Genomic DNA, 14,721 nt, shown 5'->3' with positions numbered 1-14,721 from the left:
ATGAGATGGATAAATAACTTTTTTTTTTTTTTTTTTACTATTTTCAGTCTTCCCAAAAAGAAACGTGGTATGCCTCTTCATTTTTAGTCTTCTGTTATGTCATTTAGTAAGGTTTTCTAATTTTACTTTAGTAATGGTCTTATACCTTTTTTGTTTATTCCTAGATGTATAAAAAATGTTTGTTTTTATGAATTGAATCACTTACCCTACTTTTTCTATCAATTTATTAGTATGATAGGTAATGGGAGAGCTAATTAATTTTACTTGTTTATATTGTATCTAGTTACCTTATTGGACTCTTCATGTTTTTTACTAATAAATTTTTACTTGAGAGTCTTATAATTATTTCAGTATACTCTCTCCCAATAGTTATCTTATTATTGGGATAATTTTCATTATACTTTTTATTTCATCACTGTTTTTATTTTGTTGACCAGACTTTTCATAATATAGTTAAATACTAAAATAATGGTAGTAAGCTTCTTTGCCTACTTTGTGATTTTAATGGAAGTGTCTCTAGTGTTTTGTTTTCAAGTATGATGTGTAGTATTGGTTTTTTATAGATTTCCCTTTACAAATTAAAGACATTTTCTTAAATTCATAGTTGAGACTTTCTTCTAAACTGGTTGGTATTGGAGTTTAGAAATATTCTAATGCATCTGTTTGAGATGTGAACAGAATTTTCTGTAATTAACCCTTGGAGTGTAAAGATTTTAACATTTACCATCCCCTCTTTTTTAACCATTGTAAACACTCTTTATATATTCTTTTTATACACAGTGTAGTTTATCAAAAATGGATGAGTGTTGGCATCTGTGTTTATAGATAAATTGATCTATAGTTTTTTAAAATATTTTTAATACTTTATATTCATATTATTCTGGCCTTGTGTAATCATTAAGGAGACTTTGCCCTTTTCTCAGGCTTTGGAGGACTTTAGATAGAGACATCATTTGGTTCTTGAAGATATGACGTAACATCACATCTCTAAAACGGTGTGAACCTGATTATTGCATACAGATCTTGGGCAACTATTTCAGTTTTTCTCCAGTTTTACTGTGTCTCTTCAAGAAGTTGGTACTTTTTCTACCTTGTAAAGCAATTCTGGCCATTTCTATGTTCCTAGATGATTATCTGTTTAATCAAAAATTTGTAGTTTATTGGCATATAGCTATATGTATTATTTTAAAGTAAATTTTAAAGCTTTTTTTTTTTTTTGTATTTTTGATATCTGGTGTTGAATTTTCTCCCATACCTTGATATTTCATCCAGCTTTTTGGAAAGAAAAGCTTTTGACTATTTCTTATCTAATTGCCACATTATTTTATTTCTTCTATCTTACTTTAGTTTCTTCTCCCAGCCCCGCCATCCCCCAGCCTCTTGAAATGTGTTTTTTCTATAGTGGTTAAGTTGGAATTTTCCTTTGACTAGTAGTCTGGCTATGTCCAATAGTTTTTGATATCTTATGATCCCAATTATTAATATAATTTTGAATCCTTTGGCCCAAGAATAATTTGAGACTATCTTTTTACTTCCTAAGAGTTTAGTTTGGGAGTTGTCCTTTTTTTATTATTTTTTTTACATGTTTTATTTATTTTTGAGAGAGACAGAGACAGAGACAGAGACAGAGACAGTGCAAGCAGGGGAGGGGCAGAGAGCTGGGGAGACACAGAATCTGAAGCAGGCTCCAGGCTCCAAGCTGTCAACACAGACCCAAAGGCAGGGCTCTAACCCACAAACTGTGAGATCATGACCTGAGCCGAAGCAGGATGTTCAACCGACTGAGCCACCCAGGTGTCCCGGGAGTTGTCTTTATTTTTAATTCCTATTTGTATTGCATTGTGGTCAAATACTATAGCGTATATGATTATAATCCCCTGGGATTTGAAGTAGGTTTTCTTCAATTTTTTGGTACATTGTCAGTTTTTTAAAAAGGAGTCTATAAATATATAATTTATACACACACACACACACACACACACACACACACACACGTATTCTCTCTCTAAAGTCACCTATCCTTATTTCACAGATAAGTGCATTAAGACTTGAAGAACTTTGTGACTTTTTTTATGTCACAATTAATAAATGGTATACCTAGCTTTTGAACCTTAGTCTAACTGATTTTCCCTTAGATCTTACTGCTTCGAGAATATATTGTATATTTGGTATCTTCTGATGTATGTATATAGTTACATCAAAATAAAGTTTATAAAAATTATACATTTAGAATATTTTATAATATGATTTAGAAAGGTAGAAAAAGTCTAGGTAGAAATTATTTCGTCTTTGGAACTGAAGATTTCAAAAGAGAGAAACTAGTCTCATTGAAGGGTCATCTGTAGATAGATGGGAAACAAACAAGAAAGGACATTATACATGTAGAGAACCTAAGAAACAAGGGCATGTGTGCATCTGTGGGGAAACCAGCCTGACCTAGGTTGAGAGAAGTCTCTGTTCAAGAGTCATAGGAAATAAGACCGAATAGGTAACTTTGGACCTGATTAGTAGGACCATGTTAAAAGTCTGGTGAAAGATAATTTTAAAAATTATTTACAAAGCAGTTCCATCACCTAATGATCAGTATTAACGTTTCATTTTGTATTTGTGTAGTGGTTTCATTGCAGTATCTGTGGTAATTAATTGCCTGCACAGGCAGCCAAAGTATGGAAAGGACAAACGTTAATTCTAGGGGAGTATTTCGAGGCAGTAGTGTGAATAAAATTGAACAACTCAGCAGTGTTAACTTTACTTATAATGATATGGTGAAGAACTCTGCTAAATATACCGGCATGGAACATCTGTTGAAAATTTGAAGAATTAAATATGATTGTGGTATATTTTAGACATCAGAAAACCTTTTTAGAAGGCAGTTCATAAATAAAAAATAATTGATAATATAAAAAATAATTTGTGCTGGTAAAAAGTGTTTTATGTGTTTGAAAAATTACTTGTAGAAATTTAAATGTACCTTACTACGTCTTCTGGATTCAACATCTATAGATTGTAACTTTGGCATTTACTTATGAAAATTGGGATAATCTTAAATAGGACATCAACAGATAAACATAATCTTAAAATAAAAGGGGGATATATATTCCACCTCACTAATAGAAATCTCTTTGCTCTCTATGAAAAAAATACAGCCTCTATTTTGAACATATGTAAAAATATACATAACCATTTAGTATTATAACTCCTTATCTCTAAACCAACAATATTACTTTAAGAGACTCAATATACAGATTTCTTTTATTTTGGTCATACTAATTTTGACCTGAAATGTTTAAATATTCAAAAGAACTTTTAATAGTCCGTGACAGCCATTGTCTGACCACCATGATAAGAAAGAACAGTTATTAATGGTTTTGTTTTACATTTATTCTCAAAATCAGTACAGTTTGGTTAGTAAATGAACACGTGCCCCTTTTTTCATATTGGGAAAATGGGAAGATTTTAGAGTTCTAAGCGAAGCTTCTGTGTGCTAGTTAGGTATACAGTGAAGTAAGCCTTAATAATCTTACATGTCAAAATATATTTTCATGGCTATTTTTAACCACAACAGCAAGACTGTAACATAGGTTATATAACCAAAAAAAGCACAATGTATTTTAGCCATAAAATAATAATTCTTTTTATAATGCTAAACATATAGAAAAGACTTATTATTGCCTTCCCTTTAGTGAAATATAAGAATGCATGACTAGAATATTTCATTTAATGTTTGTCCGTTATATTTTCTCCCTTTCTGTAAAATATAGTGTAGTAACTGGATAGCCAAGAATTGCTTAAGAAAGATATGCATTAAAAAAAAAAACTTTTCTAATAGAATGGATTTTCTATAATATATTTTACATGTGGCCCCAAAATGTTTTACAGTTAATAGAGCTAGGATTTACGTAAAAGTCCAATATTAGTGAAATTTTTAAAAGTATGATTTTTAATCATATGCGTTTCTTATATACAACAATATTTAATGTATAACCCTACCCTTGTTTCTGTATGAGCAAATATTTTCCAAATGATTGCTCATGTGTAGAAACATGTATCAGTGTTTATTATTTCCCATTATAATTAGCTGTAAATTCTGAGATGTTCCTATTTATAAAGAAAAAGGACGCTCAAGCATTAAGGTAATAATAGTGATAATATTCATTAATTATTACACTAATAAAATTCAGATATTTTTGAAGCAACAAGGAATTCATTCTGTGGTAACTACAATCTCAGGGCTTGCTTTTTCATTATTTTGGGGCTCTTTAGCTAAAAGTTAATTGCAGTGGTATTATTATGCATATAAGAGCCAGCCATTTTCTTTCAGTTATGGGTATTTCAGGAAACTGTATTTCAATCCTAGAATTTGGGATATTCAAGATACACATGAAACTGATACTAGAAAGCACAGGATAAGAGATCCCTAGTATCTTAGTCTTATGATGCCTTTGAATAGACCAGACTCCAAACAGTTTTACGCTAGTATTCACATAGTAAGCTTAGGTGTATTGTTCAGTTTAATAGTTCTCTGCATTAAAACAAAGAACTATTTATACAGTGAAAAGATGAGGGCGTATATGGTCAGTTTTAGAAAATTCTTTTAAACTGTGGAATATGGGACAATATTTGTAGATGTACCATGTGCCATCTTGTTGGTAATACTTTAAAGGAAGAAAGTGTATTTGAACAGAAGAACATGTAGAGCTGTAATATTGAACGATTTTAATTATCATAATTAATCAAAATTGGCATTTTGTTACATTTTCTAGGCAATTAAGTTGGAGTATTCAAGATTGGTTAAATTGGCCCAAGAAGACACCCCACCAGAAACAGATTATCGTTTACATCATGTAGTGGTCTATTTTATCCAGAACCAGGCACCAAAGAAAATCATTGAGAAAACATTGCTAGAACAATTTGGAGATAGAAATTTGAGTTTTGATGAAAGGTAATTTAAGAAAATTAAAATGTGAAATATCTAACATATTGTTAAATTGTCTTTTTAAAATTGCTTTTAGTGCAGTTTCTAAATGTTTATACATATTCAAAGAAAGACCTATTTCATAAATACAGCACAAAACTTAGACTTCCCTTAATTTTGAACAGTTGTTTTGGAATTTCTCTGGAGTTTATAGTCATAACCTTTAGAAGTTTGAGCTGAAAATAATTTATATTGTTTTAGTACATTTTACTTGTTGACCAAGATACTGAGCTAAGCAACATAAAGATGTACAGAAGAATATAATGTAAGCACTACCCTTTGGGGACTTAATATTTTAGGGAAATAAAGAATTTCTAGTCTCTGCACTATGTATATTTTGAGTGAGATAGTTATTTATTGTGGGAAGCTGTCCTATAATTTGTAGGATATTTAGCAGTGTTCCTGACCTGTACCTGCTAAATGTCGGTAACGCCTCCCTCAAGAGGTGACAACCCAAAGTGTCTCCAGATGTTGAGAGATAACCCCTTGAAGAGCAAAATTACCCTCATTTGACAATCACTAGAGAAAAGTATTTAACCGTCTATACTAATAAAATAAAATAGTTAAATGTCCTCTGACATCAAGAGAAGCCTTAAAATGGTTAAATTACAATTCACCCTTGAACAATGTGGAGATTAGGGGCATTGACCTTCTGTGCAGTTGAAAACCTGCACATAAAGTTGTGTAACTTTTGACTCTGCTAAATTTAAACTGCTAATAACTTCTTCTTGACTGGAGGCCTTACTGATAACGTAAACAGTCGATGAACACATATTTTATATGTTCTATGTATCAGATACTGTATTCTTACAATAAGGTAAGCTAGAGAAAAGAAAATGTTATTAAAATCTTAAGAAAGAGAAAACACATTTACGTTATTGTAAAAAATCTGTGTGTAAGTGAACCCATGAAGTTCAAACCCATGTTGTTCAAGGATCAACTATAGTTTGGTTTACCCAAAAATGTTTTCTTGTGAAAATTCCTATAAACTATAATTTTTGGCTGAAGTTGGAAAATTAAAATACAATCTAGTTAAAATGAATACCATTAAAAAATTTAGGCCTCAGGTAAACATCAAAGTATTAGAAGTTATTTTATTTTTATTTTTTTAAGTTTGTTTATTTATTGTGAGAGAGTATGGAAGGGAAAGAGAGTGAGGGAGAGTGAGAGGATCCCAAGCAGGCTCCGCACTGTCTGCGTAGAGCCCAACACAGGGCTTGAATTCACAAACTGTGGTGATCATAACCTGAGCTAAAATCAAGAGTTGGATGCTTAACTGAGCCATGTAGGCACCCCAGGAACTTATTTTAGAATACAGAATCGTTTATGTTATCTTGGGGTTTGTAGTCCATTTTAATTCTGAAATAAATTATTATCCTTTCTTGAATATCTCAAAAATATTGAATTAAAAATCTATGTGGCAGAGAAGAAAATGAGGAAAACAAAGCATCTAGGATTAAATTCCTGCTTCACCATGTATCTGCTGTGAAATTTAGGATTAAGTGAAGTAATACAAGTAAATGGTTTTGAACAATATTTGATAGATAATAAAGTGCTCATTGAATGTTGACTGTTGTATTTTATTTGTAGTCGTAGGAGCATCATTTATTTTACATGTAGCCACAAAGAGCTCAGAAATATGCCAGATTATGACCCTTATTATTTGGGCTGTTGGGACACCATGTTCCAGTGAATATACGCTATTGAATTGGGGGCAAATATTAATGGGGTAATCACATTCACTTTCACTCTTTTGTAGTTATTTGTCCTGAGGACTGCAAATTCATCAGTTCATTTTGATAACCTAATTTGTCTTATACTTGAAAAGTTAAGATGCATGCGATAGCTAAACATACTCTGCAGAGATTTCTTTAACAATGATTCTGATCGTAACATGTGAACAATGGCTCTATTACCTGAAATGATAGGCACAGTTTAGATTCCTTTTTGCTGTTTATGAATCATGCCATTTGAAATGGGAAGATGAGATTTAATATCTCCTGAGCTTGCTTAATATATATATGTTATAAAAAAACACATTTCATTTGTTTTTACTTATACAATATGTATTAATAAAATGTAATTTAAAAGCCATTTGTAAATATAACATGTAAATTTGAGGTAGCATTATTGATGCTGTCTACTTTATATCCTTTGTAACTATCCAGTCCAACATTGATCCAAAAAACATTTTCAATTAAAGTTATTTGAGAGTTGCTTCCTCCAAAAGTATTGCTTAGTGACAGTAGATTTTATTTTCATGTATGTTGGGTAGTTTAGTTTTGTGTCATATGCTTTTCACTTCTTGTGAATTTCACTTTTGATTTACGAATATATTTCTTTTATTTTAAGGTGTCACAACATAATGAAAGTTGCTCAAGCCAAACTTGAAATGATAAAACCTGAAGAAGTAAACTTGGAGGAATATGAGGTAATGTGCCTTTTGAGAGGTTGAACTGTAGATTGAGGAATTTCGGTAGTTCACTGACCTTTCTTTCATTTCCTTACCACTGAGCACATTTCATTATTGGACAGTGTTGTACATGTGAGAGAACATGCATGAGTGCTCATATCGTGCTTGTGGTAATTTCTGTACACAAAATTCTTTGTGTTAACTTTGACTTTAAAATTAATACTGTTTTTTTTTTTTTTTAGTTTACCAACTCAAACACCCAGTATTTCTTTAGACTTTTAAACTTAACTTTATACATTGCCTTTTTAAATTTACAAATCTAGTAAGTTTTTAAATTAATTTACTTTTGAGAGAGAGTGTGTGTATATGAGTATGAGCAGGGGAGGAGCAGAAAGAGAGAGAGAGAGAAAGAGAAAATACCAATCAGGCTCATAAGGGCTCGATCTCACGAGCCATGATACCATGACCTGAGCTGAAATCAAGAGTAGGACGCTTAACTGACAGAGCCACCCAGGCACCCCTATCTAGTAAATTTTAAGTTGATTTCACGAGTGCCTTTGATTAATTTTGGTCACATTTACAAACTTAATGACTTCATGTTCTCTTAAACAATTATTGTAATTCAGCACATTAACATATAGGAGGAAGGATATAGAAACATAGTCATTTTTGAAAAAAATCCTGAGCTAACCTGAAATACAACTATGATAATCTACTAAAGAGTGTCTCAAAAAAAACAACAAAACTGCATAGCAAAAATCATATGGAACTATGGACGTTGAAAGCTTTCCTTTTGTGATCAGGAAAAAGACAGGGATGTCTGCAACCACTACTGCTATTCAGAATTGTACTGGAAATTCACGTGGGCAGCAAGGCAACAAACATAAGCAAAAAGTAAAAGATTTGGAAAGAAGAAACAAAGTTATCATTATTTGCAGATTTTACACCTAGAAAATAAAAAATCTACAGATAAATTTATTAGAACTAATAAAACAGTTTTCCAACAGGCAGAACTTATGTCACATACCAATTTCATTCTTTTATCCCAGCAACAGATAATCGGAAAATGAAATTTTAAGAAAATGACACCATTTACAATAGCATCCAGAACTATAGAGTAACTAGAAGTAAATTTAACAAGAGATGTGCATGACTTTAGGAGGCATTAAAGAAGACCTAAATAAATGGATATACATACTATGGAAAACTTAGTATTGTCAAGATGTCATTTTTTCCCCAGAGTAGTTTATTGATTCAGTGCAGTCCCTGTCAAACTTTTAGCAGATTGTTTGATGGAGCTTGATAAGCTGATTCAAAATTTTTATGAAATGTGGACATCTCAGTCTAGCCCAGACATTCTTGAAGAACGTAGGATGGCTCATTCTACTAGAAATCAAGAGGTAGCATTCTTAACCGTTATGCTTTATAATAGTAATAGCATAAGGATAGGTAACTTACAACAAGATAGCAGAAGAGGAAATCTAAGAACATGCACATAATATATGCCAGAGATGACAAACAAGTGGGTTGGTTACTCACTCTACCCTGTCCCCAAGATTCAAGTTACATGAAACTTGATTTTTAATTATGATTTGCCTCTGCACTCCATCCCCAGGGTTGCGACATTAGATTCACTTTAACATATTTTTGTTCTGAAAACTTCTCATATTTCTAACTGCAGAGCCATTAAATCTTACAGGTATTTATAGGACATGGTTTTAGATTCTGTGTATCCCATATATCTTTATCCTGCTCTGAGTCATGAGTCAGCCAGCCTTGGCCCACAGACCAAATCCAGCCTACCACCAGCTTTTATAAATACAGTTTTATTGGAACACAACTACAACTATTTGTTTATGTATTATACACGCGTGTTTTTACACTACAATCGCAGAGTTGAATAGTGACAACAGAGACTACATGGCCTGCAAAGCCTAAAACACTTACTGTCTAGGTCTTTACAGAAGAAATTTACTCACATCTCCTCAGACAGTTCTAATGACAGTAGAGTGGCAATTTAAATACTTTCCCAGAAAAGCTAACTTCACACTTGTAGGACAAATTTTATCTTTATGTGTTATTAAGGCCGACTAATACTGTAAGATTATGCCTCAAAAAATTAAAATTAAAAATTAATTTATATTCAAGGAGAGTATAGTTGGTCAAGTGGTCTATATGTTTCTTACTTTCATTTGCTTATGTAATATGTATATAAGAGCTTTAATACTTTTATTATCAGTATCTTAGTTTAAATCCTATATTGAATTTGGTTATGGTTTTCCTTGAAAAAATTTTTTTAAATAACTTAAAGAAAAATCCTGATTTGTTGTCTTGAGTTAGAGGGTGTCAGTTCTGAATTGTTTAGTCCTATTATATGCCCAGTAATTGGTTTTTTTGGAGGAAGGGACGGCTGAAATGTGACATGCTTGTATATTTTTCACCATACCTCAGATGAATAAACTACTCAGCTACCACATTTAAAATAAAATGTTGGGGCGCCTGGGTGGCGCAGTCGGTTAAGCGTCCAACTTCAGCCAGGTCACGATCTCAGGGTCCGTGAGTTCGAGCCCCGCGTCAGGCTCTGGGCTGATGGCTCGGAGCCTGGAGCCTGTTTCCGATTCTGTGTCTCCCTCTCTCTCTGCCCCTCCCCCATTCATGCTCTGTCTCTCTCTGTCCCAAAAATAAAAATAAAAAAACGTTGAAAAAAAAATGTTTTTTAATAAAATGTAACCTAAATTTGGCAAAAATAAAAGGTTAAATAAATGCATTATACTGTTTTTCTTTTAGTTTCTTAATATTCTTCATCAAATAATAGTCTTCAGTGTTGATTCTGTTAGAGTAGTAACTTCATTTACCTCCTACATCCAATTGTGATGTACATCTGTAATAATATCTTAATAACAATATGCCTTCAGACAGAACACTTTTTGAAAGAGAGAAAACCTGGTTGATTATCTTGCCTTTGCATTTCTGTTATCTTTTAGTGAATCATTGTTATTTCATTCTTCACTAATATCTAGTAATTTTTACATTTATTATATTAATAAAGTGGTCTTGTGTATCAGAAACTAAAGTTTTGATTTAGGTCTTATTTATCTTAATTTTGATTTCTTTGCTTCTATTACTTTGAATAGTTGTCAGAATAACACATTGCTTTATGAACAGTTTTCATTGTAGTTTTAATATCTTACTTTGTATATTTTTAATATTTTCTTTCACCTACAGGAGTGGCATCAGGATTATAGGAAGTTCAGGGAAACAACCATGTATCTCATAATTGGGCTAGAAAATTTTCAAAGAGAAAGGTAAGGCAGAATGGTCAAATATGAAAAGCTTCATTTTTGCATTTAATTCTATTCAGATATGACCTCATCTTTAGAAAAGGTTTTATTCACTGTATGTGTTTTTAATAAACTTTTAATTTTAGAAGTTTTATCTTTATAGAGAAATTGTATAGTTGGTACTGGAAGTTTCCATATACCCCACATACTTTCCATTTTCAATTAAATCTATAAGGTTGGCATTAGTGTCTTTGTTTTTATTAGCTCTCACATTCTACAATTGAAGTTTAGGATGGAATAGGATTAGATTAAAGCCTAGAAGTTTGCTGGCGACCAAACAAGCTGGAAGCCCAACACACAGAATTGTTTGTATACCATAATATCTGCCTTTAGTCTCCAGCCTTTTTCATATTCTTTCTGAGTCTAATCTTGACTTCAAAGCAGAGACAGTGTTTCCAATATGTCTCTTTGTCCAAAGTTTCATTACTATAAAAACTATAGCTATAGAAAACTGATCAGCTGTCTTCTAAGTATTATGACTACAAACACATTTTAGATCATTTTTCATTTAAGGTACAGATGGTTTTAAAGGAGTTTCTACTTCTTAAAACTATAATATTATTTTTTAAAATTTTAATTGTTATTAAGAACAAAGGATAAATATTGATTTATTTACTTATACACTGATTTGCATTTACTTATTCACATATTTCTTAATTCATATCCTTTAATATTAATGTACTTGACTAGTGATTTTTTTAGAACAACTGTATATATATATATATATATATTTAAACATGGTAATTTATTTTATGTGATTGTTTAAATACATTGCTTAAAAATGTTCAAAAGGCATTTTAAAAAACATATTTAAAAAATAGATATTTCTAACTTATTGGTGAATCACTGAAAGTAAGCAAGTTGCCACACGTTTTTAAACCATTCCTGAAACTATTACCTTACATCGTTTTTAAATTACAAAACACGGATATTCACTGTGTAATATAACACACTGCTTAGTAGTAAGATTAGTTTCCTTCTAATGTATACTTACAGGGATTATTAATTTGTAGGGTCCAGCAAAGTTATTTAAACTGAGCTGATAGAAACTTAAAAACTAGAACGGTAAAAGGAGTTGAAATTGAGCACTATTCACCTATGAAACTAGTTGTAGAGTTAGTTTGTCTAGAAAGCATTTGTAAAATGTCTTAATCTAACCTGTATTAAAATTTCTATTTCAACTCCAATATATAAACATAAGTTATATTTTTAAATCAGTAGAGGTTATGTTTAGCATAAAATAAACCACAAGTTGTCCCCCAGATTTCTTAAGCATGTTTGTGTCGGGCCTACAATACATTAGATAAATGAGACAAATGAGTTTTCTTGCTTTGTTTTTGAGAAAAGGGGGTAGAGGGAATGGAATCCACATAACTTTATTTCATTTAATAATTGTGTATCTAAAATTAATTTACAACTGTAGACTTCCGAGTAGAACAAGTATACTGAGAACCAGTAGGCATTATTTGTAGATTTTTTTTTTACTTCCAATCTCATAGCAAAGTCTAAAGTCAATAGGTAAAAAATTATTAAAAAGTTAAATTGTAATCACTAATTACACCCAAATTAACCTTGAAAAGGCAGCATTAAGAGTACTTAAAAAATGGAAATTAGTTACAAAGGAAATAAAGGGCAACAAATACAAAGAAGAAATTGTCAAAGGCAGAATACTCTAATGAACTTAAAATTTAAACGAATAATAGACTTGATCTAATCAATAACGTGAAACATTTTTTTCAAGCCTCAGTCTGGTAATAATACGGTTTGATAGGCTCAAGGAAGTGAAAAATTAATACTCAGGAAACACCATATGAAAATAACCAACTATCAAATTTAATGCTCAAATGCAATTACTGTATTTCAAAAAATATTAAAAACTAGCTAGTCATTTATTTTGAATCTTTTTACAGTAGCAAAAGTTCCTCTGAAATTTAAGATATTTGAAAACAAATAATTGAACTCTGGGACAAAAATCTTCTTTGTATCGCCTATGAACTTCCTACTTGAAAATCTAAGTATACTGTTACTGAAAAACATAAAGACAACAAAAGTCTCTGTTTTGAGACCACACTAGAATCATTTATCCAAATGACAAAGCTCTTAATTTAAAAGAAAGTGCTATATTTTCAATACTCTGTAATAATGTATTCAATTAAAAGGGTTATTGAATTCCTTCTTTTCTTTCTTTCTTTTCTTTCCTGGTTTTATATAACGTACAGGAAACTCTCACTGCGATATTGATGCAATTTTGTTTTTAAATGACAGCACAGACTGTTACTTCTAGAGCTGTGCTGTCTATCCAGCCTGGTTGCTACCAGACACATGAGACAGTTTAAATTTAATTAATTTTCCAACTAAAAATTCAGCGTCTAAGTCATACTAGCCACATTTTGAATGTTCAGTAGCCAGCCACCTGTGGCTAGTGGCTACCCTGTCAGCCAGCAGAGACACGACACTGCTGTCTTTGTGGAAAATGCTGGTGGCCTTGCTGCCCTGTTTGGTGGACAGTGAGCACTGCCATCACTTTTACACTTAGCAAAGTTTAAAAGTTGCACAGAATTAAAAAGCACTGTTAATACTTGGACACAAGTCATCCTGTAATTTATAAGGTAATTCACTTTGGTCACTGAAATAGAGAACTATTTTGATAAGTAGCTCCATTTTATGAGTTATTTTATTTCGGCCACAGTTATATTTCTTTAATAGGAATATTCAAGTTCACTTTAAGAGAGCTGAGATTAGTATTTCTAAGATAAATAGTAATGTGATCTTATAAGTGGACAGAGTAAGATCAAGAAGGCATTTCCATTTTATAGATAAACTAGGCTCCACAGTAATTGCATCCACAAATGCAGTAACTTTTTCAAGGCCACACGATTAACTAGGGAGAAAAAAATTGAAATAGAGATCTGTATTCTTATAAAATTTAATGAAATCAGGTGAGTATTCTTTGGTAAGAATTAAAAAGAAGAAGCTGTCGCTTTTTTGCTCTCTGCATTAACTTCTTATATTAGCTTCTCTTGGTATGTTCAAAGTATGTTCAAATTTCATAATTTGCTTATTCTCAAATATATGCTTATTCTCAAATACATGCTTATTCAGAAAGTGAATATTCTGGTGTAGCAAATGTTTATTAAATTGGAAAGGTCAACTAGAAAATTAGTTAATGGTGACAAATAATATTTATGGAATATTACAAGAAGAAATGTTAATTTTACACTTTAAATATAGTAGCTACCACAGCTAGTCGGTTAGAAAATATTGTCAAAAGGTTCTGTCCAACTTTTTTTTTTTTAAATAAAAACACAAAACTTGAAAACCTTGAATGAATACTGATTGATAGGCCATTGTCAAGCCTGTGAATAGTGAAGTGAAATCATGTTTTTAGGAACCACAATTTTATAATAGTACAAGTGAGGATCAAAAGAGTCTACAGGGTACATGGTCTTATTTTACTTTGAAATAAGAATGTGGTACCTGGACTGCTGAGTCTTACTGTGATTTATTTGAAGATATGTTTGTAAGCACTTTAAAGGTTGATAAAATATGGAAATTGTGTGCTTCAATAGAAAATTGGAACAGGGCCACAGTTTCAGAGCTATTCTTAGAGAGGTGACTCAGGTCTTGAAGGCCAGATATGAATGTCATTCACTGAGACTTTTTAATAGGAAACTTAATAGCTATAAAAGAGAAGGCAGATGTGCCAGCAGACTAATTTAGTGGTGTAAATCAGTATTTAATGTTATTATCACTCCCTTCTTTTCTTCTTTCATAAATAAAACAAAAAACCTTTACCTGAGGTTATGTTTATATTTTTTCAAAATAAAATCCCGTATTCTTAAGTTTTCTCAAAAACAAGTTCCTGGGAGAAGCCTTTCAAAAAAGTGTATGAAATAACTTATTTTTTATGAAATAGCTTCAGGTGTGTCATATGAGAGGCCATTAATGTGTACATTAGTTTCCAATTCTACATTTATATTCAAAGTACAGAA

The 14,721-nt window shown here is 31.5% G+C and overlaps 1 protein-coding gene across 5 annotated transcripts in view; it reads left to right on the top strand.

Annotated features, from left to right (window-relative positions):
- USP25 (ubiquitin specific peptidase 25) overlaps positions 1–14,721 on the top strand; it is a 151,889-nt gene that overhangs the window by 129,974 nt on the left and 7,194 nt on the right. For all 5 annotated transcript variants that reach the window (XM_043593836.1, XM_043593832.1, XM_043593833.1 and 2 more), the window contains 3 exons: positions 4,764–4,942; positions 7,328–7,406; positions 10,614–10,693. In XM_043593836.1, the coding sequence (XP_043449771.1) occupies positions 4,764–4,942; positions 7,328–7,406; positions 10,614–10,693 (338 nt within the window). The remainder of the gene's footprint in view (positions 1–4,763; positions 4,943–7,327; positions 7,407–10,613; positions 10,694–14,721) is intronic.

Source organism: Prionailurus bengalensis, chromosome C2, assembly GCF_016509475.1.
Source record: "Prionailurus bengalensis isolate Pbe53 chromosome C2, Fcat_Pben_1.1_paternal_pri, whole genome shotgun sequence".
Classification (NCBI taxonomy): Eukaryota; Metazoa; Chordata; class Mammalia; order Carnivora; family Felidae; genus Prionailurus; species Prionailurus bengalensis.
The sequence above is the reverse complement of the archived record's forward strand: the minus strand, read 5'-3'. Positions and strand labels throughout refer to the sequence as shown.